This window comes from Pinus tabuliformis, chromosome 5_1, assembly GCF_031772625.1.
Source record: "Pinus tabuliformis cultivar Carrire ecotype Pingquan chromosome 5_1, CPIR1, whole genome shotgun sequence".
NCBI lineage: Eukaryota > Viridiplantae > Streptophyta > Pinopsida > Pinales > Pinaceae > Pinus > Pinus tabuliformis.
This window is the reverse complement of record NC_142305.1, coordinates 308,819,820-308,841,254: the sequence shown is the minus strand read 5'-3', so window position 1 is coordinate 308,841,254 and position 21,435 is coordinate 308,819,820. Positions and strand designations below refer to the sequence as shown.

At 40.2% G+C, this 21,435-nt stretch overlaps 1 protein-coding gene across 1 annotated transcript; it reads right to left on the bottom strand.

Moving 5' to 3' along the window:
* Positions 1 to 297: 297 nt before the first annotated feature.
* Positions 298 to 924, bottom strand: LOC149164602 (cyclin-dependent kinase B1-1-like). Its single transcript, XM_089429541.1, has one exon. The coding sequence runs from the start codon at positions 922 to 924 to the stop codon at positions 298 to 300; it is 627 nt and encodes a 208-aa protein (XP_089285667.1).
* Positions 925 to 21,435: the final 20,511 nt, after the last annotated feature.

The window sequence follows — 21,435 nt, the reverse complement described above, 5'->3', positions numbered from 1 at the left end:
TGAGATTATCAAGTGCTATTTAATCATTTGATTGTTAGTGAATGCAGGTTTCGAGGTGAAGGACGAGCTCATCCGGATCAGCGAGGCTGGACTACTACAACAGCATTGGACTACAGGTAGGATCTAAACACTTGATTTCTTATATAGTAAATGCATGTTTAGAGAAGGATTGCTCTTATTTGTCTTGTTTGTCACTAGAGAGTCTTAGGCTCCTAGGGAGGTTGGTTGTGTGCGCACTATCGACTCTTTCCGCCTGACACATTCTATCCCACAAAGAGAGCCTTCCTTCTATACAATTCAGAAAAAAATACAGCCAACATTCCACATGTCGACAGAAAGAGAGTAGGTATCCTGACCCAAGAGTAGTTCGGGAGATTTGTACCAACGCACCCCTAACCCGTACGTATAATCCTTGCTAGATAAATCGATAGCTCTTCCAAGACAAAACCTTGTGATCTTCAGTGACACAAATTCCTCGTCCGCAGTTTCTATCCATATAGTCTTGGGATTTAGGCTTCTGTGCATGACGCCATGGTCATGCATAGAAGCAACACCTTTCACCAGCTTGTACATAATTTTCTTGATAACCAGGGTTGGTATTGTGAGCGACCACACCCTATATCTGTTGATAAATAAATAAAGATACGACTTCATATTGTCAAATACCATATGAAGGCGAATATTATCATTTCGACGCTTATAGCATTCCACATCTCGCAACTTGACTATGTTGCGGGCGCTGTCGGACAGCATCCGTAAAATTATATCTCTCTTATATAAGTGGGAGGAATTCAAATCAGTGTAAGCAACCTTTAGAGTCACCTCCTCCTGAGTTTCTGGCATTATGCCCTTATAAACATCTCCTTCCACATCATCTTCTATCAACTGGCACTTTCTATACTTCGGAATGTTGTGAAGATTCATGTTACTGCTACAAAATTGAAAACTATGAGTTGATTTTCCCTTCAAACAAAGCCTCTATTACTGTCCTTGATCTAATTTTTCTCACATTATATCCCTGAGTCGAGACTTTCAACTTCTGTAATAACAACAACATAGTTATTAGCCCTATTTCTATAGCATTGGATTGCCTTCTCTGCTACTCCAATTTCTGCTCAGTGATCAAGTGGAAAAAATCTTCAACAACAGTCCAAAGAATGCTTACAAGATCATGTTCTTCAATGTAGTGCTCCTGAGAAATGATGTTTATCAAAGGATGATTGTTAATATAGCTCAACAAGGATTTCATAAAGACCCTTTCATGAATAGCTTCTGCAATAATGATCAAGAATCACAAGCTCCACCTAACTGTATGAATGGTCTCTTTTTGGCAGAATCCCATCATCAAACACTCGAAATATCAAGAATATCTTCATCAAGTCAACAACATGTGTTATTGGCTGGAGGGTTCAGGATATTTTCATATTGTATCTGCTTTCTTCTCCACACTTGTGTAACTTTATTTTTTCGCATGGTTTTAGCTTGATAAGGTTCCCAAATCAAGTTATAATTACGTGCCATATGACCAATGTTATGACACTTGAAGCATTCTATGTTTTTCATGAATAAGAATTCATGACTTCTTCTTGTGAAATTGCTTCTCAGAGATTGATGGGGATCATTATAAGCCCTACAATCTTTTGCCATGTGTCCAAAGTTTGTACAAGAATAGCAATAACCAAGAAATAAACTTTGGTTCCTGGGATATGGAGATTTCCTTGATGTACTTCTGAAGCCTTTTTGCCTTGAGATCCTTTGATGATTGTTGGAGAGGTAAATCCCCTCTACGGATAGAGGCAATCCATACTAGCCCAGAATGGGTCTAGCAACAATCAATCAATGCTACTGTGCAAGTTCCTAATTGCAAATAAAAGATAGGCAATGAACACCTACTTGGATTCCAACGCTATTGTTTGATGAAGAGATGTCGTTCTCGCTCCTTCGCTTTGGCCGGTCACAATCTTCCACGATCCCCGTAGATAGATACCTACACACACGAAGAGAAACACAAACACAAGCGTGAAATCTAATAAATGCAATTATACATCAGTCAGAAAGGATGTAATTCACATTAACCATTACAAAGACAAATGAGAATGGAACCATAACAGTAGTCATCTATTATTAATCAATAACAGAGAAAGGTACAACCAAAGTTCTGATGTTGAGTCCTTCTCAAGAGGGTCCAGCCAGCAAGTCTCTTAAGAATTCACCCTTGGAGGTAGATTCTCCCAAGACAAAAACTCTCTCTCACACAAGCAATACTCACAAGCTTCCTTAAGCTTCCTCTAGCAAATCCACACTTGTCACACCAACTACCTACCAGCAGCAGCACTCCAAGCACTATGAATTCCACACTATCCAAACTAGCTGCTCATGGCAATGGTAGAGGTTTAAATAGGAGAAGGAGTCTCCATGAATGGTGGGAGGATGAGCTTATCTCCAAGGAAGGTGGCTCAAATGACGAACATACATGCCATAGAAGGTAGGGCGACATTCACAAGGCCAACAACCAGGTCTGGAGTCATCTGGAAGGCTGGCTGTTAGAACAAACTCACCCAAACAAGATCAGCACGGGTGCATAACTGGACTGGAGCGCTAACATCGCATCTTAATAATGGAGCAGGCTGTGTCAGCGCGACTGGATACCAACATAAGATGCACTGGCTTATGAAATTCGACCAGCGCGGGAAACCCGTGTGCTTCTGCACTGGCAGTGCATCAGTTACACTACCAGCCGCCAGTCAGCGCGGTTATTTTAATAACAGTCGCGTTGTTGAAATAAACTTTGGCAAAGTGGGTCATTTGGCCAGTTTAGAGAGCATGAGCATGGTTATTTTGAATTCATGACACAGTAGGGAGACTTACAGGGAGATACTGACAAATTACTGCGTAACAATGATAATTATTACTTCTCGCATCCTTGACAACATTTTCATTTCTTCTTGGAACAGGGCTTCCTTCATTATCGCCTTGACTCTTAGCTTTACCTTTGCTGAAACTGGGAGCATCAACATTTCTTTCTGACTTCCTCATATCCTTGTTGTTTGAAGCATTATCATTCTTGCTTGAGGATTCACCTGTATACCCGAGGCCTGATTTATCAAATGGACATCTTTGATGGTTGAGCATGTCATCCAAGGCTTGAGAGCTCTTCAAGGTTTTGTCCATCCCTTCAACCTTTTTCTTGAGGGAGACAGTCTCTTCTTCCAATTTTTCACTATCATTATTCTTCTTAGCAATTTGTTTCTCAATCTCTTCCTTAATATGTATTGCTTCATTTGCTTCTAATTTAAGGGAGATGATATCTGACTTCATTTTGAAGATTTCTTCATTTTCCTTTGCTATACTGCTCTCCATTTCTTCCTTGATCCTTGTAGCTTTACATGTTTCGGCCTTGAGAAGGTTGATGTTAGATTTTAATTTAAAGATTTCTCCATCCTTTGCTTTTAGTTAACATATCATGGTGTTTCTTTCCTTTTCTTCTTCATCAACCTGTCCTTCTATGATTGCCAATTCTTCCATTGTCTTCTCAACTCCTTGTGCTAACTTTCTTGCTTCTTGTAGTTGAGATTTGAGAGAGGAAACCTCTACCTTGTACTGATCAATCTCTTCTTCAAGTTTGTTCAAGCTCTTGTGCCTTTGTTCAAGTTGACTAACAAAGTATCTTCTCGTTTCTTTGCTTTATCCAATTAATTTGTCATGGATATGACTTCTTCATAATGATTTCTTTTTCTTTGATGAAATTCCTTCTTAAGCTTGGCAAGCTCTTCATCCCTTTCTTGTACTTGAAGCTTGACAAGGTCAACTTTCTTCCTTGTTTGGTCTTGGTCACCAGCTAGTGCTTTCTTATTAAGTTCCTCATTTTCATTTTTCAAATTGATAATCTCTTCCATGGCAGCCATAATTTTAGTGAGGAGATCTTCTACAAAGTCTTTCTCATTCTCTTCATTTTCTAGGTCCTCTTTAGCCTTGATGTCATCAATCTTATCTTCAGCTTCCTTGACGGGCTCTAGATTTTCTTCTTGTTTTCCATCATTTTCATGACTAGAGATCATTGTCAATGCTCCTTTTGAGTGAAGATCATGAATTTTGTCCCATATGTCCTTTGCTAAAGAACATTTTCCTAAATTTTTCTTTATAGAATCTGGTAGCCCATTCAAGATTGCCTTCATTTCTTTTGCATTGTACTCCTTGGATTCTCCATCCATCATGCTATCAAAATCACTGATTTCCAAATATCAATGACTTGATTCTTTAAGAAATTCCTCCTTTTTACTTCCCATATATCAAAGTTTCCATTGAACCATGGAGCCTTCACAAATTTATTGACTTCTATTTCAGTGGTAGAGGGAGACACATCTTTAGGAGGATTGGAGACTTTCTTCCTTGGATTCACCATTTGTGTTCTAATGATCAACCTTCAAGCTGTTAGGATTTGAGTGAAAGTACTGGCTCTGATACCAATTGTTGGAAATACTGAGAGGGGGGGTGAATCAATATTCCTTTTCAATTGTTATTTTTACCAGTTAAATCATTTATATTTAGAACACAAAATGAACAATAGGAATAAATGCTTTTATTAATATAATCTTTACAATAAATCAGGTACAATATATATAAGGCTCCAATCTGTTGCCAAGCACCAACTTTTGTATTTTGTGAGGCTCCAACCTCTAAGGCACCAACCCCAAGGGCTCCAACCCTATCTTGTCAAGGCACCAACCTTGTTTGTTTGAGGGTCCAACCTTCAAGGCACCAACCCTCTGGGCTCCAACCCACAGCTATATTTTGATAGTAATTCTCTGCTCCCAAAATCTTCTTCACTGAATTCTGTCAATCTACAGCTTCGCTGTAGTCTTCATGCTACATCATCAATGACATCCTATCTTCATATGAAGGAGTCTTCACAACTCTTCATATTGCCCACATAGAGTCTGCAAAGTTACCTCATGATGATTTCAAATAGCCATCATGATCTACAATAGTCTTCACACAACTTCAATGTGTCTACAATGAACTGCACTAAGCTTTCCAAGGAAAAAACTCACAAATAATTCAACGTTGTTGTTGTCTACTACTCCCTTCAACTGATGACTGATGAAATCTTACTTGGCTGGTTTGAGGTCAATCAGATCTTCATCTTCCACTGACCCTTTTGGCTTCCTTCTTCCTGTTGTGACCTTCGGCTTCCTTCTGTCCTATTGGACCATCGGCTTCCTTTTGTACTGTTGGACCTTCAGCTTCCTTCTGTCCTACTGGACCTTCGGCTTCCTTCCATCCTACTCAACCTTCGGCTTCCTTCTGTCCTACTGGACCTATAGCTAGTTTCTTTCTCACTCAATCATCGACTTCTTTTATACCTTTATCGTCTACTAGACCTTTGGCTTCTCGACCTTGCGACTTCTCAACCTTTCATCCGCTCGAACTTTGGCTTCCTTTTCCTCTCACTTGACCTTTGGCTTCCTGATCTTTGGATTCCTCAGTCTCTTTGAGTTCACCAATACTCAAAAGGCACATTCATTTGGAAGAGAGGCCAAATTACAATAGATGTTTGGCGGTCCCAACATGCCATGTCATTGCTTTAATCCCACAATTGCAATTTCATAAAAATCAGAGTTATTCCTAAGACTCCTCCTCTTGCATGCGTCCACCATTGATCTCATCATTAATCCGATGGTTTTTGATCCACCCAATCAACAAACCCAATCATCGATCCTCCACCGTTTGATCAATGCGCACTGGATCCAATGGTTCACAATAATATCGGTCAAGGAACTTGCATGACACTTAACCTCCCTTACGAAGTCGATAAGGATTATAAATCCTTGATCTTTAAAAGTTCGGGTCCATTTTGAGATTAACGTCCAATCAGTTTATGACCCGATATCCATTGGATATATGAGGTCATCAAATCTACGGCCTGCGGGTCTTCAACTAGCACACGGGTTAAGAACAGGCCTAACCCCCGATGTTGACTGTGATGTAAGCATTTGAAAATGAGATCGAAAGCTACGATTTAGTGCGGGCCTTTAGCCACGATAAAAACATTTGTACACTCCTACCCCCACTCTTCTGATAGTTGTTGCTCCTGTGTCTTATCTTCATGTGACCTCCTATAACTCTGTTTATGCTCCTCCACTATTTTCTTCCTATCAGTTCTTCTGGGGCATATATTACATGCGATACTTCTGATATGGCTCCTCCGATGTTTTCTTCTTTACTCCTCTGTTATCATTGTTTGCTATTTGTTCTTTCAATAACTCTTACCCTTGGGCATATGTGATAACCTTCTTCTCTTGCTCTGATGACTTTCTTCTTTGATGGCTTCTGATAAACTCTTCATCTTACTCTTTGGCTTCACGATGGCTTCTCCTCTCTGGCTTCTTGCTCCTGTTGCTTCATAGATCTACTGCTTCTATTCTGTCTGTACAATTGTTGTTCATTTGTTGTTCAATTGATGTTCAGTTATTGTTCAATTGACCTCCTGTTGTTTAATTGTTGTTCAATTGATGTTCAATTGACTTGGGTCCTCCATCTCATCATATCATCATATATCAAACTTTCATCACTATGAGAATTATGATCAATGGGCATCAATGGGCAATCATGTATCAAAGAATTTTCCATCACAAACACTGCTATATTGACATCAATGACAACCTAGATTAACACTTCCTACCGCCATGATAAATTCGTTGTAGTCTACATAGAAACCCAGTGGTAAGAACAAGAAGAATAAGAAAAAGACCACTCCTTCTGAAGTGCAGTCAACCAAGTAGCACAACCTGAAGCAAAAAGTTTTTGCGCCTCCTAACAATGGAAAAGACAAACCCGCCAAATTCCCTTACAAAATTTGTGTGGAATACCATATGACACATCATTGTATGCATCTCCACAAACACATACATTTCCTTGCTAAAAAGGACACTGGCCAGACCCTTGCAGTCCTAAACAACCCTTTCCCTGCTTAGCAGTAGCAACACCTTATTACAAACCAGCCCCAACCCCCGCAAGGGGGCAATGATGGTTCACATCATCATTCAGCAGGTGAAGGACCATCTACCGTTTACACCTTTGAAATGGTATATCTTCAAACAAGAGCCAAAATTTATAGAGCTCCAGTCGCTAATGCTGAGGAAGCCTCCTCGAATCAAAACCCACCGCCACATAACAATCTTCATATCAAAAGGTTGGTTTCTAATCTTGTGATTCGTCCCCCAAAAGGGGCACTTTGTCGCACAACACATAATACATCTGAACGTGTTGCCCAGAACTACAATATTGTAGAAGATTTTTCACAACCACTGTCATCTATGTTGGCGCTCGAAGTATTGCAAACCTGTCCAGCACAAAGGAAAGCTCTAATTTTTGCAATTGTTGGGGTCGACCCTCAGGATTCCATGCTTGCAATTTTCAACATGGACAAATATAAACCTCCCCTTTCACACCAGCTTGCATTTCAGGTGCAAATATTTTTGAAAGACCGAGGTGTACACAAAACTATCATTGACGAAGGTGCCTCAACCTGCGTCATGTTGGCTTCATGTTGGCTCACTTTGGGTTCTCCAACCCTATCATGACCATCGAATTCCCTTAAAGCTTTCAACTGCCACACTTTCATCCCAAAAAGGTTACCTAGCCATCTACCCCATCACTTTGAGTGGGAAAATGGTAACGGTGGATATCGAAGTTGTGGATCGAAAACGTGACTATAATCTATTGTTGGGTAGCAATTAGACTTATGCCATGACTGCCATTGTGTCTATTGTTTTTCACATCATCCTATTTCGATTAGATGGAAGGATAGTCACAGTGGACCAACTATCCTTTTGCACCCCAGATTACTCCCTATTACCTATCAGCTCTATACCCTTAGTGGGTGGTGTACCTGACTCTTATGTCAGTATCGGTAATGGTCTATTGAAGGGATCTTCCATGATGGATTTATTTCCTCTCCCACCGCTCATAGTTCCACAGACGGTCTCTATGGTCTCATCTATTCCTCATGAACCGACTGATCCTTGGACCCTCCTGGCCCCTTCAAACATCGATGCTTACAGAGAACAAATTCCGCTATCACCAACTGAATTGGCCTACCAAGCTATTCAATCTACATCCGAATCTCCAGCCACTTTGGTCACGACCAACAGTACTGCCTCCTCTCCCATAAATTCTCCTTCTAATGATCTCCTCAATCAATTCCTACCTTTGAACGAAGCTATTCAAGATATCATGTGCTTAGAAGAGAGACCTTGGGAGGACTCTCACCATCATGTTTTGATATCTGATTCGGACACGATGCCCATTTATGACGCACCTGAAATTGTTCTCTCGCCTTATATGACTATCCAAACTTTGGATTCAGAAGGGAACATGGGAAATATTTCAAAGACATTGCTCATCGATACTTCTGTCAAGAAAGGCATCATGGAGAATATCCAGGTTGGAGTCAATTGCACTCCTGAGGAAATTTCAAGCTTCACATTCCTTTTTAAGGAATTATGTGATGTATTTGCTTGGTCTTACGAGGAAATGCCCTGCATAGATCCATCTATTTTCGAGCATGAGATCAAGGTATATGATAATGCCAAGCCAGTCTGCTAAAGGCTTCAACCAGTCCACCCCCACAAAACTGCAGCCATCGAGACTGAGGTGGAAAAATTGTTACGTGTTGCTTTAGTCTACCTCATTCCCTTAACGGAATGGGTTTCCAATCTGGTTCCTGTCAATAAGAACAGGGTACCATCCACGTTTTTGTCGACTATCAAGACTTGAACGCTGCGTTTCCAAATGATAATTATCGACACTGTTCATCGACCAAATAATTGACAACTACACCAGTTGTGAATCCTTATCATTTATGGATGGTTTCTCAGCATATAACCAGATTGCTATAAAACCGGCAGACCAACACAAAACCGCCTTCAATTGCCCTCAGGGAATATTTGCGTATCGAAAACTCCCATTTGATTTAAAGAATGCTGGAGAAAAATTTCAATGGGCCATGGACTATGCATTCCACAATATCATACATATTGTTCAAGCTTACTTGGACGACCTCCCAGCCCATTCCAAGAAGGATATCAACACGTAGTTCATTTACGAGCAATTTTTCTTAGGTGCAGGTTTTATAACATACATCTGAATCTGCATAAATGTTTTTTCTTTTTTGAGTTTGGATGCCTACTTGGTTTCATTATCTCCAAGTATAGGATTAGGGTTAATCCTGATAAGGTAAAGGCAATTACTCAATTGCCCGAACTGCGATCCATTTTGCAGCTCCAACGTTTGCAAGGGAAAGAAAACTTCTTATGACGGTTCATCATAAATTATGTTGACTTGACGAAAGGCTTTATGTGCCTACTCAAGAAGGGAGTACCATACTTATGGGATGATCAATCCCAATGATCATTTGATGCCTTGAAAAAGGCACTTATATCAACCCCACTTATTAGTACTCCCAACTATGGGCACGACTTTCTCCTTTACCTGGCAGCCTCGCCATGCTCTCTTGGAATGGTGTTGGTCCAAACACATGATGATCTGAGTGAACATGTGATATATTATCTGTCGAAAGCCCTGGCTAGACCCAAACTTAGATATTCACATGTGGAAAATATGTCATTGGTAGTTGACTTTACGGTCAATCGATTCTGACATTACATACTATTGCGACAGACTACTGTCGTCGCTTTGGAGAATCCTATGAGACACATTTTTTCTTGTCAAGTCATTGGAGGAAAATGTTCCAAATGGATAGTTTTCCTCCAACATTTTGATTTGGTTTTTTCCACTTCCAAGGCGAAAAAATCCTTAGTCTTCGCCGAACTTTTTTTGGATCTTCCCTTTGTCGATCCCAAAGAGATAGCCCTTGACCCTCTCGTGGATGAAGTTGTCTATATAATCGAATCTACTAATCCTTGCTACGGTGACATTCTTGTATACATCTAAGCACAATGTTTTTTCCCTGAACTATCATTAGGTGACTGTCGTCGCATTCGCCACCAAGCGCAGCACTATTTAGTGCATGGCACTGATACAATACTTCAACATTGCCTCACTCATGAAGAGGTGGAACACATTTTAAATGACTGCCATGCTGAGGCATGTGGTGGTCATCTTTCTGGCATGTCTACTGCTCAGAAAATTTTACGTGCAGGCTACTACTGACCAACCTTGTTCAAATATTGTATCAAAGCTATCCGGCAGTGCCACCCTTATCAAGTGTTTACAAAGAAAATGTGCACTCCTCTAGCCCTACTGCACCCAGTAATATTTGTCAGCCCTTTTTCCAAATGGGTTATTGACTTTGTCACATGCAACCCCACTTCCTCTGTTGGACACAACTACATTATTGTAGCGATGGACTATTTCACAAAATGGGCCGAAGCCCTTCCCACTTTCCAGGCCAATGGAGAAACTGTGGCACTATTCCTGTTCAATCAGGTAATCTTTCACTTCAGTTTGCCCCGTATGATCGTTACAGACCATGAGTCTCATTTTCATAATCACATGATGTCTGACTTAACATCGTTGCTCAGTTTTTTCTAGGACAAATCGTCCTTCTACTACCCCCAAGCTAATGTCCAAGTAGAAGTTGATAATGGAATCTTAAAGATCATGATCTGTAGGTTAGTATGGAATCACAAAACCTACTAGCATAGAATGTTATATCTTGCGCTGTGGGCATACCGAACTTCAATAAAAACAGCTACAAGCTTTACACCTTTTCAACTAGCTTATGGCCTAGAAGCAGTTTTACCTATAGAGCATCAAATTCCTTCCTTACAAATCATTGTTGAACTCTTGCCCTGCATCACTACCGAAGAAGAGTGCCTACTATACCTCAATCAACTAGATGAAACCCATCGAGATGTTGAATTGGCACTTGGAGCCGACAAGCACCGGGTCAAAGCCCAGTACGACAAAAAGGTCAAGCCTCATTCTTACCGAGAGGGAGATCTTGTTTTACTCTATGATCAAAAACATGACCTCTTGGGGGAAGGAACACTTCAACCCTTATGGCTCAGTTCATATGTCATCATGAAGGCCCTCTCAAAAGGTGCATATGAACTTCAGGACTGGGAAGGCATCCTGCTCATTGAGCCTCGAAACGGGCTCTATATGAAAAAGTATTATGTCTAGTACTACACTAGGCATGTGCTTTGTAATTTTATGTATTTATAAGTTTTGCTTCTTTTTTATGTGACTAGATTTTTTGGTATTTTTTGAAGTAGTTGTCTCATACATATTTTTCGTTGTGCAGATGTCTTCATTACCCTTAGCATACGTAGGATATGCGGATGGTTCCAGTCATCACACAAGGCACATTGCATCAGTTGCTTGGGTCATTTACACACCTGAGTCAAAACTGCTTTGTTCTAGGGGAGTCTTTCTTTGTACTGCCACCAACAATATCGTTGAGTATATGTCTGTAATTTCACTTCTCACAGAAGCATCATCTCTAGACATCTCCAATCTGGTGGTCAGGTTTGATTCTCAGCTTGTCGTTATGTAATTGGCAAATCATTATCACATTCGTAATCCAATCTTGTTACATCATTATTTAAGGGTACGACTCTTGGATCGACAACTTGAGTTTATTTCATATGAACACATTCCTCGAGAATTTAATACAGTTGTTGATTCATTGGAAAACTATGTGTTAAATTGGCATCTATCTCGTTTATTATAGATACATGTATGAAATTAAATATTTACAAAAAACATTTACATCATAAAATATCAAAATATCTATATATCTATATATATATATATATCTATATATATATATATATATATATATATATATATATATATATATATATATATATATATATCCAATCCAATCTTTTACATCGGAAAATTTCCCAAAACTTGGGTGTTTTTAAGTACAAAATAGCAACTAAGCCTCGCTATAAACACCTACTGGCTATACCATGCGCCTGCTAACAGAGCCTACTTCTCATGAAAAGATAATACAACTCTAGCTATCCTCCGAAGAGGAACCAGAAACCAGTTAGGCACACCAACCATGTGTCGCTACATGTGAACGGGAATCTCCCTCATAGGAAGTGGGGGAACACCCATACTCAGACCTTCGAGGTTCCTCAAAACCTCACAAAGACTATAAGCATCACCCCCACCTTCGAGTAGTTGGCCACCTCACCTCACTTACCGAGGCTCACCTACAGGTCACACAGGTGCCACATTTGTGTCAAGAAAAAAGCTTCATGTCAGTACTTGTTCACCTATAAAATAAAAAAAAACACTACATAAACATTCAAAAGCTTAAAAATACTTTAAGTACTCTCAATAAACCTTCTTACCTTGAGGCCCCTGGTTTGTACCAAGCGGCAATATCAAGTCAGGATCACCTGTGAAGTCCATGCCCTCATAGGCATAGTCATCTATCATCACGATCTGACCATGATCTGAATTGGATCCTAAACACTATAAGTTTTCATAAACTCGTTCAAATTATGCCAAAAAGATTCAAGTCTTAGAAAGATCAAGCTATCAGAAGGAATCCTCGTGACAGTTGCAATTGTGATCAGCGCAAAGCAACGAGGACCCTCGGTCGAGCGCGCAGACCATTTTCCCATGGTAACGTGCACTGGCACAAGTTGGCAAAACCAGAGGATAATTCAAGAAACGGGGGTGGTTTCTGATATGCAATTAGCACTATCGCAGGGCGTCCCCCTCAGTGAAGGAAAGCCCCGAAGTGCCCGGACCCGAAATGGCTATGAAATGCAGAAAAGTAATAAATTTGGTTCCATGGATTCCACAAAACCAGTAGGATATCGGAAGGCCTCAAGGCGGTAAGCAGTTTTGACCGAGTCCTACCCGATGCCACACATTGAGTGACACAGGTCTGGCAAAAGAGAGAGAAAACCACTCACATCGGACAGGTAAACGTCATGCTACTTACCTGCCTGATATGCATGACGACCGTAGGATCTGGGGACCCCAGATCAATGGTGGATGCGCGTCCCGATAAATGACCAGATTTGACAAGGTTGTAAAGCAAGATTACATGGGATTTGAAGTCCGACGTGGACGATGAGTTGGCAAAATATTCGTGTTTCACAGGCATCTTGGAGCAAATGCAAATAACGGCTGTTCAAATGTGTCCAAGGAACCTGACACACTCACCCATTGGAGAATAGGTGGCCACCTCCCTGTGGAGCGTTACACAGTGATGATGATGCAAAACAGGGGAGTTCAAACGGATAGAGGAAGGAAAACCAGAACGCCAAGAAGTGGAAACGAACTGACAAAAGGCAGATTGGCTTTAAAGCCATGAACTGACAGTTTCAGACACACACACACACACAGAGGAGTTAGTTAGACGCATAAAGCTAAGAGCAGAGAACAGAGAGAAGAAGCCAATCTGACCTGAGGGCAGTGTCAAGCCAGAGAGAGTCAGAGAGTCTGTGCACTCCAGAGAAAGCTTGAGAGGTTCAAGCAAGCTCCTCGGCATAGGCCTGTCATGTATGAGTTTCAGATTGGGCTCATACTAGTGTGACCAGTAGAGGTCAAGTACCAGTAAGGAGAGTCTATGTACTCAAATCCTACTAATTCATATCTTTTGAGTGAGACTCAAATTGAGCTCACTATTGTAAAGAAACTATACTTTGAAAACATAATAGAGAGGCCACCATTGAAAGCTGGATCAGGAGATGTAGCCCAGGAGTATTGGGTGAACTCCTTATTAAACTTGTTGTATTACATGTTTTTCTATTATGTTTTCGCTAACTAGCTCAGTGTCTATGTATTTTTCAATCTTATTCTTTCCGAGAAAACTAGTGTCTTTTCGATCTGCTAGTCCCACTAAGACAGGTAGCTATCTTAGAAACAAACAATAAAAGCAATTTGGGATTTCCTTTATGTATGATAGATAAGAGAGAAGCAAAGGGGACCAACCTGGATCTTCCGCTTGGCTCCTTTCTTGATTTCTCTCCCTTGATAGAGTTTGCAACTCCTCTCCTACTAATCCCGCTTTAGAGAATACCTGTAGAGTCAAAGTAACAAAACACCATCAAAGCATCTCGTTCTATAATATCATAAACAATGCAGAATCAAAAATACATTGACCATATAATTGCATTCACAAATAACAAGATTCACAAATACACGATTATATGGAGGAAAACTCAAAGAACTTTATTAATAGTAGAAGAGAGGATTACAACCCAGTTGCCTGATCCAGCATCATCCTCCCAGCATCAAAGCCCTCTTCACCTCATAAAAAGTAAGATCACCCAACAATACAATGTCTCTTCTCAAAGATAAACCAACAGCACTTCCTTACAAATTACAAGATTCTGGCCTTTAGATCTCTCAGATGAGTGATCCATTTATAGATATCTTGCAAGGATGTGAGTCAGCACTGGGTTTTTTATTAGTGTCATTCCACTGATATTTCTTGGTTCCACTTGGAGATTTCATAGATCTCTTACTCATCCTTGGGCGAATTTAGAAAGGCAAGTGTCATGGGAGAAGTTTCTAGAAGATTCCATGAGCTTCCACTTAGCAAACTGTCTCTACCATTTGTCCATTCTCGCTCATCACACCCTATAGAAGGCCTCTTCAATATGCATCACACCTAACTAGTGTAGTAGCCAGTATGCATCACACCTTGACCATGGAGCAGTCAATATGGTCCAGTTTTGGCCAGTTCTGAGTGGTTTTTCAGGTGGAACTTCTAGGAAATGATGTAATCAGTTGACCATGATCCTTTAGGGTATGGAACAACATTTTTAGGGGTTAAAAATCCCTTGGTTTATCGACATATGTAACTGGGGTTGAAGTGCCCAAATATGTGTATAACAGTTGCCCCCTAAAGCATGAGGTCATAAATCTTTTGATGTCAGGTGAAATGCTTTATCATGAGGATCTGAGGTATTCAAACTAGAAGGTGACCTGTATAAGATACAATACAATACATCATCATCATATTATTTTCATGATCTGGCTGAGGCGGGCATTCCCATGCTCAGCTTTATAAATTCATTTTCAGGTACATAGGACAGATAATCATTTGCTGTTACAAACTGGTGATTCTTTATATGTAGAGTCATCATCCCTTAGCTTGGATGATCATCTGTGAAACTTCTGTGTACATTTGATGTCTTTATTTTCCTGAACTATATCACAGCCCGAATGGATGAAACTAGATCCGGGATCTTCAAACTCATTCATTCTTCGCCCGATGTACAAGTCGATCCATGTGAAAAGATGTTCTGAAGTCGAACATGGAAAGACATCGCCTAATTACCAGCCAATAATGTAAGTCGTTAACTGGCGCAAGAGGAGTCACCAATAATGATAATGACCCTCAAGGTACTACAATACAATTCACGTGGGGTGAATATATGAGCCGATGATGAACACCACACAAAACATTTCGGTCAAAGGCCATTTATGTAAACCTATCGCCGGAAGTGAGAAACTTGTCATTGAGGCATGCAATCTTCAAAGTACTAAAAGGGTTGTTTCTAAGTCAACTTCTTGGATAATGAGCTGATGTCGACAAGAAGTGACCCGTCGTAGGAGGGCCTTGATGTATCCCACATCTACGACATGAAACGAAGCAAATGATTTTTTTTTGGAGGTGAAAACAATCTGATGATAGAAGGTTCAGGAATGGCAGTCATAAAAATGAAGGGTGAAGGTATTGCAGTGGATGAGGCATTAGCTGGATGGTGAATTCTCTAAATGGCTTCTCTTGAACATGTCGGCGATACTGAGATGGATTGGTAGCGCTAACCCCAAAAGATGGATGGTATGGAGGACCAATGGTGATATGACCGGTGAACGAAATAACCCAACCCGACTCAATCATGGTGATGGAGTGAAAGTGTCATGTTCAAGAGCAACCTGCTACCAATAAAATTCTTCAAGTTTTCTTCCCTTTTGCCCCAGTCATTGTTGACCAGTACCTCTTTATCTTTGTCAAGCTTGAGGATAACATATGCTTGTTCTATAATTTGCCCTTTGGGCAAACCTATCGTTATGTTTTAGCGAGGCTAGCGACAGTGAAACTCGTTCTTGTCTGGATGGACAAGTTTGTCGCTATTGTTTAAATGAGTTTAACGACAAAGATAACTCAGTCCTTGTCATGCTTAGAGAGTTTGAAAAGGGACGAAAAGGAAACTCCAACACTCCTTTTTTGTAGCATAATCCCTTAGGTCCGAAAAAGTATAAAATAATACAAAAGGGATGACTTTTTGATCGCTTTAGCGAGCCGAAAAAGACAAGCACTTGATCTTTTTGTTTGATAATCCCTCAGGTCTAAAAAGATTAAAGTGTACAGGAGGGATGGTGCTTCCCCTTACTTTAACGAGCTGGAAAGGCCAATAGCTCAACAATCTTTTTATATTTAACGAGTCTAAAAAGAGTTTAAAAGAGACTTGTTTTTTGAGGAACGAGTAGTGTTTTGGGGGTAGAAATTGGTTCCGGGTAAGTTTGGAACTTCTCAAAACATGGTGATGTGAAGAGGGTGGCTAATAGGACCACTCATCGCAACTGTTCCTCAAAAGGGTAAAAAATCAAGTGGAAGCGTATGATCGGCCAAAAGAATAAAGGTGATGGTAGGAACACAACAAAGGTTCAAAAGGCTGATAGCAGGGTAATCACAAAGGTTATTTACCGAGGGTGGATTCATTTTTTAATGAGCTTGAATCGAGAGAAACTATGCTCATAGGCGGGTTTATTTTTAATGAGCTTGAACCTTGCGAAAACATTGCTCATACCAGTCATTTAAAGATGTCTCTCAATGGTAGGTTTATTTTTTAGTGAGCTTGAACTCTACAATAACATGTGCTCATTGCCTTTTTATGTAAGCTAGAAACGACCAAACTACAAAACTAACTACACTAAAGCTAAGGAACTACTGAGGTTAGGTAGGATAGTTCTATCTTTCATCTAGACAAAACACTTCCTTTACTTCGTCTGCGCGATGCAGATAAAGGTGAATGGTGGATCAGACCAATCACCTAACCTAAGAAGTTGAACTAAAAAGCTAAAAATCTAAAAATGCTAAAAAGCTAAAAAATGAAATTGGTCATTTTTTGCTTGCATAAAAAGGTTTGCATGCCCCTAGGTATCGAGAAAAGGAGAGTCTCTAGGTAACCATATGGAAGTCACTACGGTTAGGTAGGATTGTTTCTGTCAGCGGTTAGACAAAAAAAACACTTCCTTGGCTTTGTCCATCGAAATAGACGAAGTTGAATGGTGTGAGCTTCCAATCACATAACCTGTCAGGAAACCTATCTTTTTAGCTGGGTTTGCCTGTCGAAGCAGACCAGGGTGCATGCCCCCTAAGCTTCATTACATTCACCAGACTACTCACTGCAATCAGGTGGATGGAATGAAGGTTGAAGAGACATTCTCAATGCAAAGAGACCATTAGGGATGATGTTTGGCTCGTAGTTGTGTCTCAACCGGGAAATGAAAGCTGGTCAATAAGTTGTACCATTTGGCCTTCATGCGGGAAACACATCACTCAAAAGAGTGTGGAAACAATAGCTTCCATGCTATAAATATAGTCACACCCAAGAAGTAGATTGTAATCTAATGGCCCTTGGACCACCATCACGTTCAAGTGAACAGTTTTCCTTTTCAAAGTTATCGTCAACTTCAGAAGAATCCCTAACGGTCAATTGGTTCCTTTGTTAAAGCCTAAAAAAATTTGTGTCTCAGGCAGAAACGATGGCGAACCAAGTGCTTTCCAAGCAGTTGAGGAAAGGTACTCACTGAAGCCCCTTCATCTATGATAGTGCCAAACACGATCATTTTGTAAACTTGTACTATGATCCGGAATGGTACATTAGATGGAAGGCGGGGTCTTGCTAGTTGATTCCAATCAAAGGAAATGACTAGACTGCTCGGAGGAGGTACTGGATAAATGGCTAGATGAACCTCATGAACTGGGGGGCTTTCCTCTTGCTGTAAAGGAACGGGTGGATTGCCCCAAAGTTCATCAGACTCTGTATTGACAAAAAGAATATGAACGGTGCCATTCTCATTCTCTTTGGAAATTGTACCATTTGAAGGTGGACCTTCTGAAGGCAAGACTGGGTCGACTGCCATCTCAACCTATTGATATTGGTCTGGTATGGACTCAGAAGGTTTACTTTCAACGATAGGCGTTTCGACCGACAATTGAGTTATGCCAGTCGGGTTTTCAACTAGCGACGGACTTGGTGAGAGTTTCTTGTATCCAGGTGGAAGTCACTACGGTGAAGCAGGATGGTTATCCAAGACACTTTTGGCTTCACCCAAAAAAGGACAACGGTGAAGAGCATGATTACCTTCACATAACCTACATGGAAATCTGACCTTTCCTTTCTGTCCATTGACTTCATTTTCACTAGTTGATGGTGTGCTGTCAACCTAATTGCCAGAGGTTGACGACACTGGGTGGTGCGAATAGGGAGACCATTCTCTCAAGATCCGTGGAATGCAAGGAAAATCTCGATGAAGGTGGTCTCCCTTGCAAATTATGCATGGAGATCTGTGCTTGGAAAGTTCGGTGTGCGGATTTTCACCAGATGATGCATGGTTGCCCCCTTGCTTAACTGACTTCTTCTTCTTCTTTTCCTTCCCTTTCTTCTTCTTCTCAGCTACTTGGTTTTTAGTATCACTAGTTTCACCAAGTGAAGAGGAAGAAGGGGAGGGAGAAACAAGCGAAGTAGAAGGTGAAGGGACAACTTCAGTATCATCTAGTTGCTGATTCGATTGTTGAGGAATCACGATATTTTGAACGACAGAGGTTGAGAATAGCCATACTGGCAGGCCAATTGTGATTCCTGGAAGGGACAATGTAGCCATATACAGAGCACCAATATCTCCCCAAGAAGAGAAAGGAATAGGATTCCCCCCAAGAGAGGTTCCTTGATTGGTGGACTCCATTATCTCAACCTAAGATAAAAGAAGGAACAGGGATGTTATTTCGATTTAAACAAATTTTAATGATGCTTTGACGCAACTTTGCTTTTTCAATTTTTAAGAGTCGAGAAAAAGCTAAAGATGACTCTAGTCGCCTTCGATTTTTAATGAGCCTAAAGTGACAAGTGCTCAGATGGACCTTTTCTTTTAAGGAGTCGAAAAGGAACAAAAGTGACTACTCTGGAAATCTAGATAGAGGGATTACCAAACCAATCGCAAAACTGCAAAATACACCTTGGTGATAAATTAAAGAGAAATTACCAAGGACTTATATACGGCAGTCAATCTTCACAAATGTTGTGTTCAGCGCATTGCGATCGATAGGGCGGCAGACATGGCTTCCTATGGATAAAGGATATTAGCCTATTGTGGTCTCCCAATATATACTCGACGGTATGGGGAGCACAAGTCTGTACTAGCACTTGTCATATCAAAGAGGAGGAATCACCCAACCTTCGATGAAAACGATAGTTACCAGGTCTTACGACGCCGGAACCCGTCTCTAGCCTAGACTTCTAGATGTGTTGCATTAGGTTCCAAAGCGTTTTCATGTTCATTGAGATTTATTTTAGAGTTGATCTTGTTTATAATTTTGTCTTTCAAGGTTCACCACATGATGTAGATGTGAAATTCCTAAATATGCAATCTAAAATGATAAACAGTCGTTTAGTTTCTTTTAGCAATGAAAATCCTAGCTACTAAGGAAAGAAGATTACGATTCTTTCAACAGAGAGCAAAGAGCACACACTAAATGCACTTTTCCTAAATCATTTTTGCACACAATCTAAATGAAAATGCAAATGCATGTATTTGTTTTTTGTTTCCTTAATGTGAGAATGCCAAAAAGGAAAACTAAGTATAGATCTGAACTATTTTCTTCAAAGCGACATTTCGACAATTTCTTTTCAAAATGAAAGGAAGAATAAACGACACTTTTTCAATTTAGAATAGAAAATTGCTTTCGGCATTTCAAGTATTAAAAATTCAAATCAAATACATGACAAAAACTACAATCGACTATCTAGAGGATGAAGACTTTACGACACTCTTCTTTTTGACTAAAAATGACAGTTATGACACTTTTTTGCATCAAAACGACAGTTCGACTTAAGCTATTTTTTTACGAAGGATTGTAAATGATGGAAAAATACATAAAAACATTTACTAATCCTAATCAATGGAGGCTGAAATATGTAAAGGAAGGAGGCTTCAATAATGAGACACTGGTCACAACCAGCAACACAATCAAACAGAGCTGAGAACAAGGAAAAAAAACCAAATTTCAAAGAGAGAAATGAGGTCACTCAGTCATCGCACCTATGCTTCTCAGAAACAGGGATGCATCTCACCTGCTACACATAGGAGGTGCGATGCATACTGGTTTCCAGTTACAGATAGTGTGATGGGCTAGGGAGCGAAACTGAGTTAGGTTTTTGGTTAAATTTGTGGTTGGGTTCAGGGATTTAGGCTGAGCTATTATGAACAGTAAAGAACAAAGTACAGGGCTATGATCTTAGGAGGTTATTGAGCTACCACAAGGTTGCTTAGAATGCTTGTAAGTCAGATGTTCAGTTCATAAACCAACTCGAAGATTGACTGAAGCAGCATTCATCTACTTTGCAATTGCATAGCAAGAGCAGTTCGAAGGCTATCTGGCTAACTTCAGGCTCCTTCTGTACTTTATAAAGCAAACAACAATAACAAACTAACTAACTATTTGCTTCCCAGTGGAGTCGCCATTTTGTTTCCGGGAAAACTAGTGTCTTTTCAATCTGCTAGTCCCACTAAGACGGGTAGCTATCTTAAGAACAAACAATCAAAGAAATTTGTGATTTCCTTTATGTATGATAGATAAGAGAGAAGCAAAGGGGACCAACCTGGATCTTTCGCTTGGCTCCTTGCTTGATTTCTCTCTCCCTTGATAGAGTTTGCAACTCCTCTCCTACTGATCCCACTTTAAAGAATACTTGTAGAGTCAAAGTAACAAAACACCATCAAAGCATCTCGATCTATAATATCATAAACAATGTAGAATCAGAAATACATTGACCATACAATCGCATTCACAAATAACAAGATTCACAAATACACGATTATATGGAGGAAAACTAAAATAACTTTATTAATAGTAGAAGAGAGAATTACAACCCAGCTGCCTGATCCAGCATCATCCTCCCAGCATCAAAACCCTCTTCACCTCATAAAAAGAAAGATCACCCAACAATACAATGTCTCTTCTCAAAGATAAACCAACAGCACTTTCTTACAAATTACAAGATTCCAGCCTTTAGATCTCTCAGATGAGGGATCCATTTATAGATGTCTTGCAAGGATGTGAGTCAGCTCTGGGTTTTTTATTAGTGTCATTCCACTGATAGTTCTTGGTTCCACTTGGAGATTTCATTGATCTCTTACTCATCCCTGGGCGAATTCAGAGAGGCAAGTGTCATGGGAGAAGTTTCTAGAAGATTCCATGAG